We start from the raw sequence: 17451 nt of genomic DNA on the forward strand, positions 1-17451 counted from the left end.
TGGAAGGAGAGTTTACAGTCTAGCCAGAGGTACTTATAGATGTCCACATATTCTAGGTCGGAACCATCCAGGGTGGTGATGCTAGTCGGGCGTGCGGGTGCAGGCAGCGAACGGTTGAAAAGCATGCATTTGGTTTTACTAGCGTTTAAAAGCAGTTGGAGGCCACAGAAGGAGTGTTGTTTGGCATTGAAGCTCGTCTGGAGGTTAGATAGCATAGTGTCCAAGTAAGGGCCAGAAGTATACAGAATGGTACAGAATTGTATACAGAATGGTGTCGTCTGCGTATAGGTGGATCAGGGAATCACCCGCAGCAAGAGCAACATCATTGATATATACAGAGAAAAGAGTCGGCCCGAGAATTGAACCCTGTGGCAGCCCCATAGAGACTGCCAGAGAACCGGACAACATGCCCTCCGATTTGACACACTGAACTCTATCTGCAAAGTAGTTGGTGAACCAGGCAAGGCAGGCATTAGAAAAAACGAGGCTGCTGAGTCTGCCGATAAGAATATGGTGATTGACAGAGTCAAAAGCCTTGGCCAGGTCGATGGCTGCACAGTTCTGTCTTTTATCAATGGCGGTTATGATATCGTTTAGTACCTTGAGCGTGGCTGAGGTGCATCCGTGACCGGCTCGGAAACCAGATTGCACAGCGGAGAAGGTACGGTGGGATTCGAGATGGTCAGTGATCTGTTTGTTGACTTGGCTTTCGAAGACCTTAGATAGGCAGGGCAGGATGAATATAGGTCTGTAACAGTTTGGGTCCAGGGTGTCTCCCCCTTTGAAGAGGGGGATGACTGCGGCAGCTTTCCAATCATTGGGGATCTCAGACGATATGAAAGAGAGGTTGAACAGGCTGGTAATAGGGGTTGCGACAATGGCGGCGGATAGTTTCAGAAATAGAGGGTCCAGATTGTCAAGACCAGCTGATTTGTACGGGTCCAGGTTTTGCAGCTCTTTCAGAACATCTGCTATCAGGATTTGGGTAAAGGAGAAGCTGGGGAGGCTTGGGCGAGTAGCTGCGGGGGGGCGGAGCTGTTGGCCGAGGTTGGAGTAGCCAGCAGGAAGGCATGGCCAGCCGTTGAGAAATGCTTGTTGAAGTTTTCGATTATCATGGATTTATCGGTGGTGGCCGTGTTACCTGGCCTCAGTGCAGTGGGCAGCTGGGAGGAGGTACTCTTGTTCTCCATGGAATTTACAGTGTCCCAGAACTTTTTGGAGTTAGAGCTACAGGATGCAAATTTCTGCTTTAAAAAGCTGGCCTTTGCTTTCCTGACTGACTGCGTGTATTGGTTCCTGACTTCCAGTTGCATATCGCGGGGACTATTGCAGTCCGCCACAGGATGTTTTTGTGCTGGTCGAGGGCAGTCAGGTCTGGAGTGAACCAAGGGCTATATCTGTTCTTAGTTCTGCATTTTTTGAACAGAGCATGCTTATCTAAGATGGTGAGGAAGTTACATTTAAAGAATGACCAGGCATCCTCAACTGACGGGATGAGGTCAATATCCTTCCAGGATACCCGGGCCAGGTCGATTAGAAAGGCCTGCAGAAGTGTTTTAGGGAGAGTTTGACAGTGATGAGGGGTGGTCGTTTGACTGCGGACCCGTAGTGGATACAGGCAATGAGGCAGTGATCGCTGAGATCCTGTTTGAAGACAGCCGAGGTGTATTTGGATGGCTAGTTGGTCAGGATGACGTCTATGAGGGTGCCCTTGTTTACAGATTTAGGGTTGTACCTGGTGGGTTCCTTGATGATTTGTGTGAGATTGAGGGCATCTAGCTTAGATTGTAGGACTGCTGGGGTGTTAAGCATATCCCAGTTTAGGTCACCTAACAGAACAAACTCTGAAGCTAGATAGGGGGGCGATCAATTCACAAATGGTGTCCAGGGCACAGCTGGGAGCTGAGGGGGGTCGGTAGCAGGCGGCAACAGTGAGAGACATATTTCTGGAGAGAGTCATTTTTAAAATTAGTAGTTCAAACTGTTTGGGTATGGACCTGGAAAGTATGACATTACTTTGCAGGCTATCTCTGCAGTAGACTGCAACTCCTCCCCCTTTGACAGTTCTATCTTGACGGAAAATGTTATAGTTGGGTATGGAAATCTCAGAATTTTTGGTGGCCTTCCTAATCCAGGATTCAGACACGGCAAGGACATCAGGGTTGGCAGAGTGTGCTAAAGCAGTGAGTAAAACAAACTTAGGGAGGAGGCTTCTGATGTTGACATGCATGAAACCAAGGCTTTTTCGATCACATAAGTCAACAAATGAGGGTGCCTGGGGACATGCAGGGCCTGGGTTTACCTCCACATCACAAAGGAGGCGTAGTATGAGGGTGCGGCTAAAGGCTATCAAAACTGGTCGCCTAGAGCGTTGGGGACAAAGAATAAAAGGAGCAGATTTCTGGGCATGGTAGAATATATTTAGGGCATAATGCGCAGACAGGGGTATGGTGGGGTGCGTGTACAGCGGAGGTAAGGCCAGGCACTGGGTGATGATAAGAGAGGTTGTATTTCTGGACATGCTGGTTGTAATGGGTGAGGTCACTGCATGTGTGGGTGGTGGTACAAAGGAGGTATCAGAGGTATGAAGAGTGGAACTAGGGGCTCCAATGTAAACTAAAACAATGATAACTAACCTGAACAACAGTGTACAAGGCATATTGACATTTGACAGAGACATACAGCAAGGCATAAAGTAATCGCAGGTGTTGATTGGGAGAGCTAGCTAAAACAACAGGTGAGACAATAACAGCTAATCAGCTAACACAACAACAGCAGGTAAAATGGTGATAACTAGGCAGAGAGGGTTGGATTAACTACACACAGAGCTTGAGTTTGCGGCTGGGGCCGACAGATAAAAAATAAATAAACAGAATAGAGTACTGTGATTAATGGACAGTACAGCAGGCATCAGCTACAGTGCCTTGCGAAAGTATTCGGCCCCCTTGAACTTTGCGACCTTTTGCCACATTTCAGGCTTCAAACATAAAGATATAAAACTGTATTTTTTTGTGAAGAATCAACAACAAGTGGGACACAATCATGAAGTGGAACGACATTTATTGTATATTTCAAACTTTTTTAACAAATCAAAAACTGAAGAATTGGGCGTGCAAAATTATTCAGCCCCTTTACTTTCAGTGCAGCAAACTCTCTCCAGAAATTCAGTGAGGATCTCTGAATGATCCAATGTTGACCTAAATGACTAATGATGATAAATACAATCCACCTGTGTGTAATCAAGTCTCCGTATAAATGCACCTGCACTGTGATAGTCTCAGAGGTCCGTTAAAAGCGCAGAGAGCATCATGAAGAACAAGGAACACACCAGGCAGATCCGAGATACTGTTGTGAAGAAGTTTAAAGCCGGATTTGGATACAAAAAGATTTCCCAAGCTTTAAACATCCCAAGGAGCACTGTGCAAGCGATAATATTGAAATGGAAGGAGTATCAGACCACTGCAAATCTACCAAGACCTGGCCGTCCCTCTAAACTTTCAGCTCATACAAGGAGAAGACTGATCAGAGATGCAGCCAAGAGGCCCATGATCACTCTGGATGAACTGCAGAGATCTACAGCTGAGGTGGGAGACTCTGTCCATAGGACAACAATCAGTCGTATATTGCACAAATCTGGCCTTTATGGAAGAGTGGCAAGAAGAAAGCCATTTCTTAAAGATATCCATAAAAGTGTTGTTTAAAGTTTGCCACAAGCCACCTGGGAGACACACCAAACATGTGGAAGAAGGTGCTCTGGTCAGATGAAACCAAAATTGAACTTTTTGGCAACAATGCAAAACATTATGTTTGGCGTAAAAGCAACACAGCTCATCACCCTGAACACACCATCCCCACTGTCAAACATGGTGGTGGCAGCATCATGGTTTGGGCCTGCTTTTCTTCAGCAGGGACAGGGAAGATGGTTAAAATTGATGGGAAGATGGATGGAGCCAAATACAGGATCATTCTGGATGAAAACCTGATGGAGTCTGCAAAAGACCTGAGACTGGGACGGAGATTTGTCTTCCAACAAGACAATGATCCAAAACATAAAGCAAAATCTACAATGGAATGGTTCAAAAATAAACATATCCAGGTGTTAGAATGGCCAAGTCAAAGTCCAGACCTGAATCCAATCGAGAATCTGTGGAAAGAACTGAAAACTGCTGTTCACAAATGCTCTCCATCCAACCTCACTGAGCTCGAGCTGTTTTGCAAGGCGGAATGGGAACAAATTTCAGTCTCTCGATGTGCAAACCTGATAGAGACATACCCCAAGCGACTTACAGCTGTAATCGCAGCAAAAGGTGGCGCTACAAAGTATTAACTTAAGGGGGCTGAATAATTTTGCACGCCCAATTTTTCAGTTTTTGATTTGTTAAACAAGTTTGAAATATCCAATAAATGTCGTTCCACTTCATGATTGTGTCCCACTTGTTGTTGATTCTTCCCAAAAAAATACAGTTTTATATCTTTATGTTTGAAGCCTGAAAGCCTGTATGTAGCCAAGTGATCATAGTGTCCAGAGGGCAGCAGTAGATGGAACAGGGAAGCCGCCGCTACGCTTGCACTCGGGCGACACAGCTTTTAAAGTTAGTAGACCTCCGACGGAGGCCGGTTGAAGGCACAGCGGATGGAGTATTCGTCGGCAGACCAGTCGTGGTGGTGAGGTGGGGGGCCGTGTCGACAGAGAATCGAAGCCAGATGGCGAAAGAGGTATTGTAGAATTTAGTTTGCTAGCCGGGAGATGCGCCTGGCTCACGGCTAACTGGTGTTAGCTTCGTGGCAGTGGCGTTAACCACTATAGCCAATCAGTAGCAGCGGTGAACCGGTGCCAAGGTCCAGAGTTTACAGCAAAGATCTGGTGGAGTATTGGGCTCTAGCCGTGTATGAGTAGGGTTCGGGTGAACAGCTGAGTAGGCCGGGAGGTGGGCCTCAGGGATAGGTTCGGTACTGGATGCCACGGTGAGTGCAAGCTAGCTGTGAGCTAGCTAGCTGCAAGCTGTGAGCTAGCTAGCTGCAAGCTAGCTGTGAAGATCACAAGTAGTGGTCCAGGGATTACGGCAGGAATCTGGCGTTGTTGTGGAGAGACAGTCCGATACTGGTAGACTGGAGAGTATTATCCAGGCTAAGAATAGGGCTGGTATCTGTGCAGAAGGTAAAAGCCTCTAGCAGTGGCTAACAATGACTAAATAGCTTGTAGCTAATTAGCTGGTTAGCTTCTGGAGGTTCTTGAATGTATTTTAAAATTTCAAAAATTAAAAATAATAGCGATACTGTATCACATTGGGTGAGGCAGGTTACCGGAAGGTATAATCGAATTAAACATCGAAAAGATATTGAAAATAAAGTTGAAATATATATACAAAAAATATGAAAAATACAAAAGTCTTCACTGCTACGCCATCTTGGAATCTCTAGCCAAAGAGAGGAGTCACAAAAAGCACAAATAGAGATCAAATTAATCACTAACCTTTGATGATCTTCATCAGATGACACTCATAGGACTTCATGTTACACAATACATGTATGTTTTGTTCGATAAAGTGCATATCTATATAAAAAAATCTAATTTTACATTGCCGTGTTATGTTCAGTAGTTCCAAAACATCCGGTGATTTTGCAGAGAGCCACATCAATTTACAGAAATACTCATCATAAATGTTGATGAAAATACAAGTGTTATACATGGGATTAGAGATATACTATGTCCTTAATGCAACCGCTGTGTCAGATTTTTTTTTTAACTTAATTGCAAACCATGCAATAATCTGAGTAGAGCATTCAGACAACAAAGCATCCAAAAAGATATCTGCCATAGTGTAGTTAACATTAGTCAGAAATAGCATTATAAATATTCACTTACCTTTGATGATCTTCATCATAATGCACTCCCAGGAATCCCAGTTCCACAATAAATGTTTGATTTGTTCGATAAAGTTCATAATTTATGTCCAAATAGCTTCTTTTGTTAGTGCGTTTGGTAAACAAATCCAAACGCGCATGCAGGTCCAGCCGAACGTCAGACGAAAAGTTCAAAAAGTTCCGTTACAGCCCGTAGAAACTTGTCAAACTAAGTATAGAATCAATCTTTAGGATGTTTTTATCATAAATCTTCAATAATGTTCCAACCGGAGAATTCCTATGTCTGTAGAAAAGCAATGGAACGAGAGCTAACTCTCTCGTGACCGCTCGTCACGAGCCTGTGGCTCTCTGCCAGACACCTGGCTCAATCCCCTCTCATTCAGCCCCCCTTCATAGTAGAAGCCTCAAACAAAGTTCTAAAGACTGTTGACATCTAGTGGAAGCCTTAGGAAGTGCAATATGACCAAATTTATACTGTATATTGGAATGGCAAAGAGTTGAAAAACAACAAACCTTTGATTTCCCTCTTCCTGGTTGGATTTGTCTCAGGTTTTCGCCTGCCATATGAGTTCTGTTATACTCACAGACATCATTCAAACAGTTTTAGAAACTTCAGAGTGATTTTTATCCAATACTACTAATAATATGCATATATTAGCATCTGGGACAGAGTAGCAGGCAGTTTACTCTGGGCACCTTATTCATCCAAGCTACTCAATACTGCCGCCCTGTCACCAAGAAGTTAGGAGTGTTGTGTCAGTAAGTATCCGAAAGGTCGCTGGTTGTAATCCCCGAGCCAGCTAGGTGAAAAATCTATCGATATGCTCGATAACCCGAATGCTCCTGTAAGTCGCACTGGATAAGAGCGTCTGCTAAATGACTAAAATGTAAATGTATGTGCAGGTGGGAGATCAGATAGTGGAGATCAATGGAGAGCCGACCCAGGGCATCACCCATACCCGCGCCATCGAGCTGATCCAGGCTGGGGGCAGCAAAGTGCAGCTCCTGTTAAGGCCAGGGCAGGGTCTGGTCCAAGACAACAGTAAGTACACAGAAGTCTAGATCTACAAGATAAGATAGAACTTTTTTGTGGTATGAGATGTAGAATGTTTGAACATGTTTGTTGATGCATGTTATGTTGGTAGCATTTAACAAAGGTGTGCTAATTAACATGAGCTGATGCAGCAATGCTTTGTACACACATTACTTAAGGATTTAGCTATCCCTGTTAACTACTTTGTTAATTGATGTTAATTCATGTAACCTCTTAGATGTTAAGTCCCCCATATGGGGGACATACTTAGAGTGGTACTGGACTGGTTCCGACTGATATTTTGATGTACAAAGAGCTCTGTGAACAAACAAAGTAGGGTCCCATGCCTTTTGGTGCCAGAAAGCCCCATCTGTCTGCTCTCTTCCACTCTCTCAACGGAGCTGACTTGAAGTGTCAGGTTTCACACCCCACATTTGCATAGGGACTGACGTGTCACATTTTCTGGCATATCCAGACAAATAATCGATTTACACTTCCTCTGAGCAAGTGAGCCCAATCTGGGAGCATATGAATGGTGACAGTCTAGCGGATCCAGCAATTGTGGTTTCATCATCACTGTGATATGCAGAGCTCTCAACATGGAAAAAATACTCAAACATTTCATAGAATTAAAACAATACCACTTTCTCTTTGTCACAGACAGACTAAACACTTAAAGTTGCTTAAAGTTGAAGTTGTAACGAGTCTGCACACATTGTAATGGTGTCTCTGCGCCACTCAGTGGACGTGTAGGAGAAACTTATCTTTCGACAGTTAAATGAAATTGTGCCAATATTGTGCTGTCACTAAGTATGATCATATTTATTTTACAGTTATAAGAAATGTGAAATCTTATAGTAAGTCATTTATAATTCAATTTGTACTATATTTAGAAAGCATTTCAGTCATTTCAGGCCCTTTTGCCCCACTTTTGTTGAATAGGAAAAAATCTAAGTATTTTTCAAATTTTCATAATATTTGTACTATGTATTTGAGCTTATGTCCTCAAAAGTGAGTACATCTCAGCAATTGTTTTACAGAAAGGTGAGTTCTAAACTTTTCTAAAACTATGCAACATGACCAGTTGTAATGAACAATAATTAAGTTTGGGTATGTATATTTAGGCGGAAATCTAAATTAGCCCTATCATAAAGGCCCAGTGCAGTAAAAAATTGGATTTTTCTGCATTTTATACATATTTCCACACTCTGAGGTTGGAATAATACTGTGAAATGGATAAGTGTAAGGGCTGAAATTTCAGCCTGTTTTGGTGGGATGGAGTTTTAGCCTGCCTTGTGACATTACCCAGTTTTCAGTTTCCCCCTCCCCACTCAAACCACTCCCAGACGGTCCTAGCAAAATTATTTATTGAGAAATGGCCAAGAAGCTATTTTTGTTCTTTTTGACCATTTTCATTTTTAAAAATCACAGTAAGGTACTTCATTGTTACCCAGAAATGATTTCATATTGAGATAATATTTTTTTTTTTTAAACGCTGCATTGGACCATTATAGGAGAACTTTGCTTTTTTACAAAGACATTTTTATTTTTCAAGTTTGAAGTTTTATTAGTCGTATGTACGGGATCCGCATGGCATACATCGTCCATAGAAATTCTTACTTGCAACAATAAGAAATAGTAGGTCTTTAGATGTTTGTACACATGAAATTGTGTCATTCCGAACTTTATCCTGAACTTTATATTCCATTTTGTGCGACTTGAGCTGTTTCCCCTATCTAGCTGTTCTATTCTCCATGTAGCCTGCTGCTAGAATGAACAGAGAAGTAGCTCGAGTTGCCACGAAATGGAATATAACGATCCAGATAAAGTTCGGAATGACACAAATTCATGTTCTAAAGACCTGCATCACTCTACTGAAAGCTTTTCAATTTCTGAAAGGACATATTTAAGTGTTTTTAGCCTTTGTTCATGTTTTTTTCGAAGTCCCCGTACTGTACAACCAGGATGAGGAAGTGAATCACAAGTTTTAAAAAATCAAGTGAAATCACATGAAAAAAAATTGGACCCTCCTATAACATTCCATTTACTTTAAAAAAAAGAGAGATTTGGTTGTAAAAAAGCTAAATGCTCTGTTAATGTAGAATGTTCCCCAAATTGAGTGCCTGTATTGGGGATGCTTGTTTCAGGAATGGAGTCCTCTGCTGTCTACTGTATAACTGCTTACTCTTGGCACTTCCTCTCTTCCCCCTGCTGCAGGTGATAACGTCCCCTCTACTATGTGCTACTACTCAAACGAGCACCACCACTAACCACTTCATTGCTTTTACTGGCCTGTCCTCTTTTACTTTGGTAATTCCATTCTCATTTTCTTCTTTCTTCCTCCTTTCATGTCTAGACTAGAAAATCAGAATTCTGCTCTTGTACATTACTTGTTACTATCATAATGATCTGTGAGCCTCTCTATATATATTACATCTGTGTAACAACATATTTTACTTCTAGGTAAGTTGGATCCAACCATCACTTCACCCACACGTTTTCCTAGAGAGGCGCTTGTCTCCGAAACGTCACTCCTCTCTTCTCCGTTCTCCACCTGCAGCTCCGTCTCAGGTTCCTACCCTTTCATCAGTGAGACCCCTGACTGGACCTTCCTGTCTCCCCGAACACCCCACCCCCAGACCAGCAGGGGCACTGGCTCAGTGAAGTGGAATGGGGAGCGGGCAGACAGGCAGGCAGACAGGCTCTCTCCCATCACCCCTGAGCAGATCAACCTCTATAAGGTCAAACCAGGTCATACCAGGTCTAAAAGCTCCAAGGAGTCCAGCAGCCCCCCAAAAACAGGTGAAACATTCAAAGAGCGTTCACAAAGCCCCAAAAAGTCTGAGAAGAAGACCCAGGAAGCAGTGACAAGCAAGGGCAGGAAGGCTTACCCTCAGAAAGGAAGTCGGTCACCCAGCCCCAGAAAGTTCCCTCGAGAAGGACACGAAGTCTTGAGCCAGCCACACATAAAGAAACAGCAGGTACAGCAGAGCACATCAAAGGACCTTTTCAGCAAGGAGTCCTTTGAGAAAAACAAAAACTACAAAAGGGGGGATTCAAAGGGCAGGAAAAGCATACAGGAGAGAGAGGGGAGAGGGGGAACTACCAAGGCTGCCCATGAGCAGGCCAGTATTCGAAGGAGGGTTGGGACAGAGGCAGGACATCACAGGCCAACTCCTCAGGAGGGCAAGGAGACAGGGGCAAGGAGAGATATTCTGAGAGACGGGGAAAGGGAAAAACACAAAGAGGAGAAAAGGAAAAAAGACACAGGGGTTTCCTCAAAAGAGAAAAAGACTATAACAGATTCTGGAGCCTATACAACAGAGGAAAGCAGTAGAAAATACTCTGTGTTATCCCCAATAGAGGAGAGGATCAGAAAAGACACAGGGGCCTCCTCAAATGACATTCAAGAGGATGCTCAGAGCCAAAAGGGTCATATTAGCCCTGGACCCTGGAAAGTGCCCAGCTCAGCCAGAATCCTCTCCCAGGCTGAGGTGCTGCGTGACCTCACTTGCTGATACAGTATGGATAACACTGTGTTGACACATAATCACACAGACTTGAGCTGCACCTCAAAATGCTGTAAATTGTTGGTCAGTTTTTTTCTCAGATGAGAGGGATGGACGAGGAATCACAACATTATTGGCCATGTGTCATGTCCAGCTGTGTCCCTTAAGAGGTATTTTTTAACCTCTATTCGCCTTTGACATTGTGAATGGCATGTATCGCCAACGCTGTCAGCTCACTTCCTCTCTTCCTGCCTTGTGTGCTGCTTCAGACATCTTTGATGAGGGCTGTATGCTTGGCATGTTCAGGGCCCTGCCAGTCAGTGACACTTCAAAAATGTGATCGTGTGCCAATTCTGGGACGTCTTGTTGAATGAATACTAACCATGCCTCACCCATCACAATGCAATTAGTATCCCATATGCATCCAAGGTGAAAGGTCTCTAACCCACTCAAAGGGTGGCTGTCAGTTAGAGTTGTATTTTCATGTTGGATATCTACAGCAAGGGCCTTGGGACTGGTCATGTGACATGGCACTCTTTTTTCCAGGGGATTTGCTCAACTGCATGCCGTCCATATGTTTGTTTTATTGCACGCCTTTTTCACTCCACTGAGGACGATCCTTTCTCCTGATGTGCAAATACCGTTCTGACCTGAACACCATGTAGGGATTTCAGACTTTATTCAGAAAGCATTAGCTTTACCAAGGATTCTAGACTGTTCTAAGACATGATTCCTGAATACAAAATATATCATTACAAAAGACCAGAAACTTGTGGTTTGAGATATTGTTCATCATGTGTATGATATTGTTTACCATGTTTATGATAATCTATGTGTAACTTATTGAAATTATATATATATATATATATATATATATATATATATATACCGTATATATATATATATACACACACTGTATGTAGCCATACTGAGCCATTCCATGTTTTGATATAGAGTACAAAGGTTCATCCTGAATCATCTTGCACCATCCTTTCTAATGCATTTTACTGATAGCAGTTGCCATGGGTCTTCATCGTTCATGAAATATATACAGTACAGTAGCTACTACATGCAGATTGCCATATGTGTCTGAAATTGCCATTGCTCCAAATGTGTTATATTGTGGAAATACTGTATATGTTTACCAATATGAATTCCATTGCACTACACCTTTACTTGTAGGATTACAATATGACCAATTTTGTTTATTTTCTGAGAATCTTGATTCCTTTGAAAATAACCATTTGGGATGCCTAACATTGTTGCCATTTTAATACAGTGCCAATAGCACCGATTTTGATAAATAACTATGTTTTACTGTTGATGGCCAATATCATAATTTCAAATTGTTTTTCTGCAATTCATTTTGGCTTGTGATTGTGTTAAACACTAAAGTAGACTAGGTATGGCTGCATTCAGACAGAAATGTAGAGTATATTGTTTTTGTATGGAGGTCAAACATTGTCGGACAACGGAGTGGACATAAGTTGTCAAAAGTTGTCCGTCCAGGCGCTAAAGCGGTTTGGATCAAGACGTGTTTATAACTGAGCTCAGGGAATGCACCAAAGTAGCAAATGATGACGTGTGATAAAGTTAAGATTTCACAGAGCAAGAATTGACCGGATATCAACAGTGCTCTGAATTTGGTCCAGTGTGTGATGATAGAGTGGAGTTTTCTATATAGTATGCACAGACTCTGAAGGTCCAGGCCACTGATAGGACATACTGTGTACATTATGAGCCAACCAGTGGAGTTTTCTGTGCAATAGATTGTTGGTTGAATGAATGAGCACGCTCAACCTCCAGTGTTTCTTGAAGCTGCTAGTAGCAAGTACATGTTACAAACCCAGAAATAGTTCATTAATGACTCGTTGTACTTACGTATTCGGCACCGTTGTATGCCCCCTCATATTCATTTATACCCAGTCTCATGTCTTGTCTCTGTATCATATTGTGGCCTTGCATTGCTTTAATAGTAAAAGGAATCCTTGTTGTCTTTCTACATTATGTGGGTACGGTAGTTGTAAATGTTTATATATTGTACAGCACCTTTATAAATATTCGCTGAGTGCTTTTCGGGAAGAAAATAGAGATATATAAATTGCTCCATTATTTTTTTATGTAAGAAAAATAAGATTCTAAGTAGTTTAAAAGAAAATGACCTTGACATGGTGTTCTGTTTATGCACTGAAAAAAATAAAGTTTTACTGAAAACATGTATTGTAATGGACTGGTCCAGCCATAGTAAATATTCCAGTTCTCTTTGGCTCTAGAATTGTGACTTTTTAATGTAATTTATCACCCCTGACTAAAACTGTACATCCTACGATTCAGCATACTGCTCCATCATATTTCAAAGGAGGTTTCACAGGCTGCTGTTACCATGGTGGCAGAGCTCCAGTTGTCATGGCAGCCGACAGCCTTGACGCTGGGACTGGAGAAGAGCTAGGCTGCTTACCTGCCTTGTGCCGCGGAGAGAGCTCAAAGGAAGCTCACGCAAGGACTGTGTCCAGTGCATCACCAGGGTTCAGTCTGAAAGGGCTAGCTGCATGCTTCAGGAGTCTGATTTTCATACATTAAAGGAGAATGGAGTATCAGGATTATTTGTCTCTCTAATATATAATATATAATCATATCACATTAAAGCTAGAATTCTTAATTGCTACATACATTTTGACATAATTTAACGATTTATGCCAATTGATTCTTGAAGAATATAACTTATAAAAGCCTTGTGAGCTTAGTTCAACTGTTGAACCCCATCAAAGGAGTATACTACAAAGCAGGATCTATGAGTTAGCCAGATAACTACAAGACAAAAACAGAAAAAACTATTGATTTTCTGGTTCATTAAGAAAGCTAAACTTAGTTATGTGTTTTTGGTTTTTGAGTAAATTAGACCGTGCCCATTTCAAGCTTATCTTTCTTAAAAATAAAAGGTTTTATCCAAATATTTAGGCAAGTTAGCTGACTAACTCCTTGATCCTGCTTTGTAGTATACCGCTCAGAACCCAAAATATAAGCTGTTTTAATCCAATGTTTGTAAACATTGTAAATGTAAACAAACACTGTATAGCCTCAAAACATGGTTAAAACTATAATGTTGATATATAATATTAAATTCATAACTCTGCCGATGAATTTTAGAGTGATTACATTTCTCCGGGCCCTGCCTCAGCTTTTTACCAAAACCCCATTTAATATGACCACTTTGTTATTGTTTCAATTAACCGACATCCAGACAGTGGTTCTTTTGGCGGTGTTGGCTGCACGTAGTCGCATTAAGAAAAGTTAAATGCAGCCTTGTTCACAAGTTTGAACACTTGAATGTGACGTAATCTACATCTTGATTAGGCCGATAACAATTTGAGTCATTATTTCTATATAGCCTACACGTTCTCGTTATGAACTTCTAACACAAGTGGGACGGATGTGGCTTTGTGACAATGATCAAGAGGAGCTCCTCACCGATTTGACAGCTCCAATGCAGTTACAGCTTATGACGGCTCAATCGGAAATGATCTTGGAATTTATACAACAGAATCTGTAACGCTTCAGATTTATAGATTGAATAGAGCCCTAGGCTTAATGATTCTAGCTTTAAAGTGGCAATTCACAGTTTAAACAATAATAAGACTCATCGTCGGAGCAGAAGGAAGATGGAGGATGGTGATATGACGCGAGGCAGAAGAAAGGGCGCGAGTTTCAAACCCAAACCAACATCTGCAAAATACAAGCTGAGTACTTTCTCCTTTGAGTCAAGCACAGGAGAAATTATTACATGTTATACACTCCTGAAAACCCTGAGAAGTCGACGGATAGTCAGCTCTCAGAAATTGAACCTGACAAAAGTGAAGAGGAAGAACCTGTGCTTCCGAGCCTCACCCCAATGATCAGGAAATGCCCAAGATGACTGGCCCACTGGGAGTACGTATCCATGCCTTTTGGCCAACCCGTTTGTGGTATCAGGCTGGGTGAATAAGGAGTTGGGTTCTGTCAATTTGGTCAAAGTATCCAGAAGTGAACTTGCAGGTGCCTTGGTGGAAGAGTGGGGTAACATCTCACAGCAAGAACTGGCAAATCTGGTGCAGTCCATGAGAAGAAGATGCACTGCAGTACTTAATGCAGCTGGTGGCCACACCAGATACTGACTATTACTTTTGATTTTTACCCCCTTGTTCAGGGACACATTATTCCATTGCTGTTAGTCACATGTCTGTGGAACTTGTTCAGTTTGTCTCTCAGTTGTTGATTCTTGTTATGTTCATACAAATATTTGCACATGTTAAGTTTGCTGAAAATAAACGCAATTGACAGTGAGGACATGTCTTTTTTTGCTGAGTTAATATACACACAGTGCATTCGCTAACTATTCAGACCCCTTCCCTTTTTTCCACATTTTGTTACGTTACTGCTGTATTCTAAAATGGATTAAATTGTTTCCCCCCCTTATCTACACACTATTGTAATGCATACTCAGGGAGAACAAGGTGTAGATTCACATGCAGAGGGCGACAGATGTTTATTAAGCCTTCACAGAAGGCAAGGATTGTGTTCACAGGCAGGCAATGGTCAAACACAGGTAGGCAGTCAAAAACAAACAACACCTCACAACCATACAAACAGAAAGAACTGAACTAAATAGAGAGCTGATGAGACCAGGTGGGAAATGAACACAGGTGAAATCAATGAACAAAGATTTAAGACAGGGCTACGTTCCAGAACACAAAGAAACAGGGCTACGCTCACGTACAAAGATAAAGAACACAAGGTTGACTAAGAAAAGAAAAGCAGAACCTTACAACTATACCCCATAATGACAAATAAAAACAGGTTTAGATATTTTTTATTAATTATAAAGTAAAAAACTGAAATATCACATTTACAAAAGTATTCAGACCCTTTACTCAGTACTTTGTTGAAGCACCTTTGGCAGCGATTACAGCTTTGAGTCTTCTTGGATATGACACTACAAGCTTGGAACACCTGTATTTGAAGAGTTTCTCCCATTCTTATCTGCATATCCTCTCATGCTCTGTCAGGTTGTATGGGGAGAGTTGCTGCACAGCTATTTCCAGGTCTCTCCACAGATGTTCGATTGGGATCAAGTCCGGGCTCTGGCTGGGCCACTGAAGGACATTCAGAGATTTGTCCCGAAGCCACTGCTGTGTTGTCTTGGCTTTGTGCTTAGGGTTGTTGACCTCTTAGAAGGTGAACCTTCACCCCAGTCTGAGGTCCTGAGTGCTCTGGAGCAGAATTTCATCAAGGATGTCTCTGTACGTTGCTACATTCATCTTTCCCTCGATCCTGGCTAGTCTGCCAGTCCCTGCCGCTGAAAAACATCCCCACAACATGATGCTGCCACCACCATGCTTCACCGTAGGGATGGCGTCAGGTTCTCCAGACGTGATTTTTTGCATTCAGGTCAAAGAGTTTAATCTTGGTTTCATCAGACCAGAGAACCTCGTTCCTTCTGGCAAACCCTAAGCGGGCTGTCATGTGCCTTTTACTGAGGAGTGGCTTCCGTCTGGCCACTCTACAATTAAGGCCTGATTGGTGGAGTGCTGCAAAGGTGGTTGTCCTTCTGGAAGGTTCTCCCATTTTCACAGAGGAACTCTGGAGATCTGTCAGAAGGACAATCGTGTTCTTGGTCACCTCACTGACAAAGGCCTTCTCCCCCGATTGTTCAGTTTGGCCGGGCGATTAGCTCTAGGAAGAGTCTTGGTGGTTCAAAACTTCTTCCATTTAAGAATGATGGAGGCCACTCTGTCCTTGGGGACCTTCAATGCTGCATACATTTTTTAGTACCCTTCCCCAGGATCTGTGCCTCTTCACAATCCTGTCTCGGCATTCCTTCAACCTCATGGCTTGGTTTTTTGTCTGACATGCACTGTCAACTGTGGGACCTTTTATAGCCTTTCCAAATCATGTCCAATCAATTGAATTTACCACAGGTGGACTCCAAGTTGTAGAAAAGTCTCAAGGCTGATCAATGGAAACAGGATGCACCTGAGCTCAATTTTGAGTATCATAGCAAATCGTCTGAATACTAATGTACATTTCTGTTTTAAATTTTTAATAAATGTGCGAAAACTTTTTTTCACTTTGTCATTATGGGGTATTGTGTGTAGATTGATGAGGATTTTTTAAATCCCTTTTAGGATAAGGCTGTAAAGTAACAAAACGTGGAAAAAGTGAAGGGGTCTGAATACTTTCTGAATGCACTGTATATAAAACACAGGAAAAAATATGTTTTTTATTGCACTGTGCCTTTAATGTGTTTCATAACTACTTCTATACTATCTCAATATTTAGACAGTTGGGTTTTTAATTAAGATCCCATTCCCCCGGGAATTAGAAAAATAAGGCTTTGCCCAAGTGCACAGTTTCACAACTGATGAACTCATAGGCAGATGATCTCAATAATTAATATCTAAATTAATTAGTTCAACTTTAGTCTTGTGTTGAGAAAAAGATGAGTTTGCACATTGCTGACACGGGGAGTGACTTCAATGCAAAGTAGTTTGCTTATCAGTTCTCTAGCAGAGGGAACTTAATGTCACAGTGGAAGCATAACACAGATTGACGACATCCTCGCTGACTCATTGACCTATTCATATTGACTGGATATGACAGCATTTGAAAGCATATTCAATCATTCACTTTTTAAGATGCTGGTGGAATGAACAATGTACAATATTATTATGTGTGTTGTACATGACATAAATGGCTTTCTAATAATATGCACAGGGTATTAGGGCACAAGGCGAGATCAGGGTGTGACACCGGGTGTGTGATAAGATAAGAGCAGTATGTCAGAGCTCTATAGGGCACAGAATGTCAAGGACTGTTAAAAAATGGACATTAACACAACAATGAATCCTTATAAGCAGATGGGAATATCGGGGTTATGAAAAGGTGAAAAAGGGACTCTCAGCTAGGTTAAAGTATATGGGGAGGGAAGAAACTTTATGATACAATGGAGAGACTGGTACGATGAATAAGTTATTTCCAATAACAGGTTTGCATGTTATGTGGAAAAAT

At 42.0% G+C, this 17451-nt stretch overlaps 1 protein-coding gene across 3 annotated transcripts in view; it reads left to right on the top strand.

Annotated features, from left to right (window-relative positions):
- The window catches only part of LOC112254459 (membrane-associated guanylate kinase, WW and PDZ domain-containing protein 3), a 144016-nt gene extending 131391 nt beyond the window's left edge, over positions 1 to 12625 (top strand). For 2 of the 3 annotated variants that reach the window (XM_024427073.2, XM_024427074.2), the window contains exons 20-21: positions 6769 to 6907; positions 9362 to 12625. In XM_024427073.2, coding sequence (XP_024282841.1) covers positions 6769 to 6907; positions 9362 to 10416 — 1194 coding nt within the window. In that variant the 3' untranslated portion in view covers positions 10417 to 12625. Of the gene's footprint in view, positions 1 to 6768; positions 6908 to 9115; positions 9209 to 9361 lie in introns of all 3 variants that reach the window. The other variant, XM_024427075.2, reaches the window with a different exon arrangement.
- The last annotated feature ends 4826 nt before the right edge of the window (positions 12626 to 17451 follow it).

The sequence above is a fragment of the Oncorhynchus tshawytscha genome, linkage group LG07 (assembly GCF_018296145.1).
Source record: "Oncorhynchus tshawytscha isolate Ot180627B linkage group LG07, Otsh_v2.0, whole genome shotgun sequence".
NCBI lineage: Eukaryota > Metazoa > Chordata > Actinopteri > Salmoniformes > Salmonidae > Oncorhynchus > Oncorhynchus tshawytscha.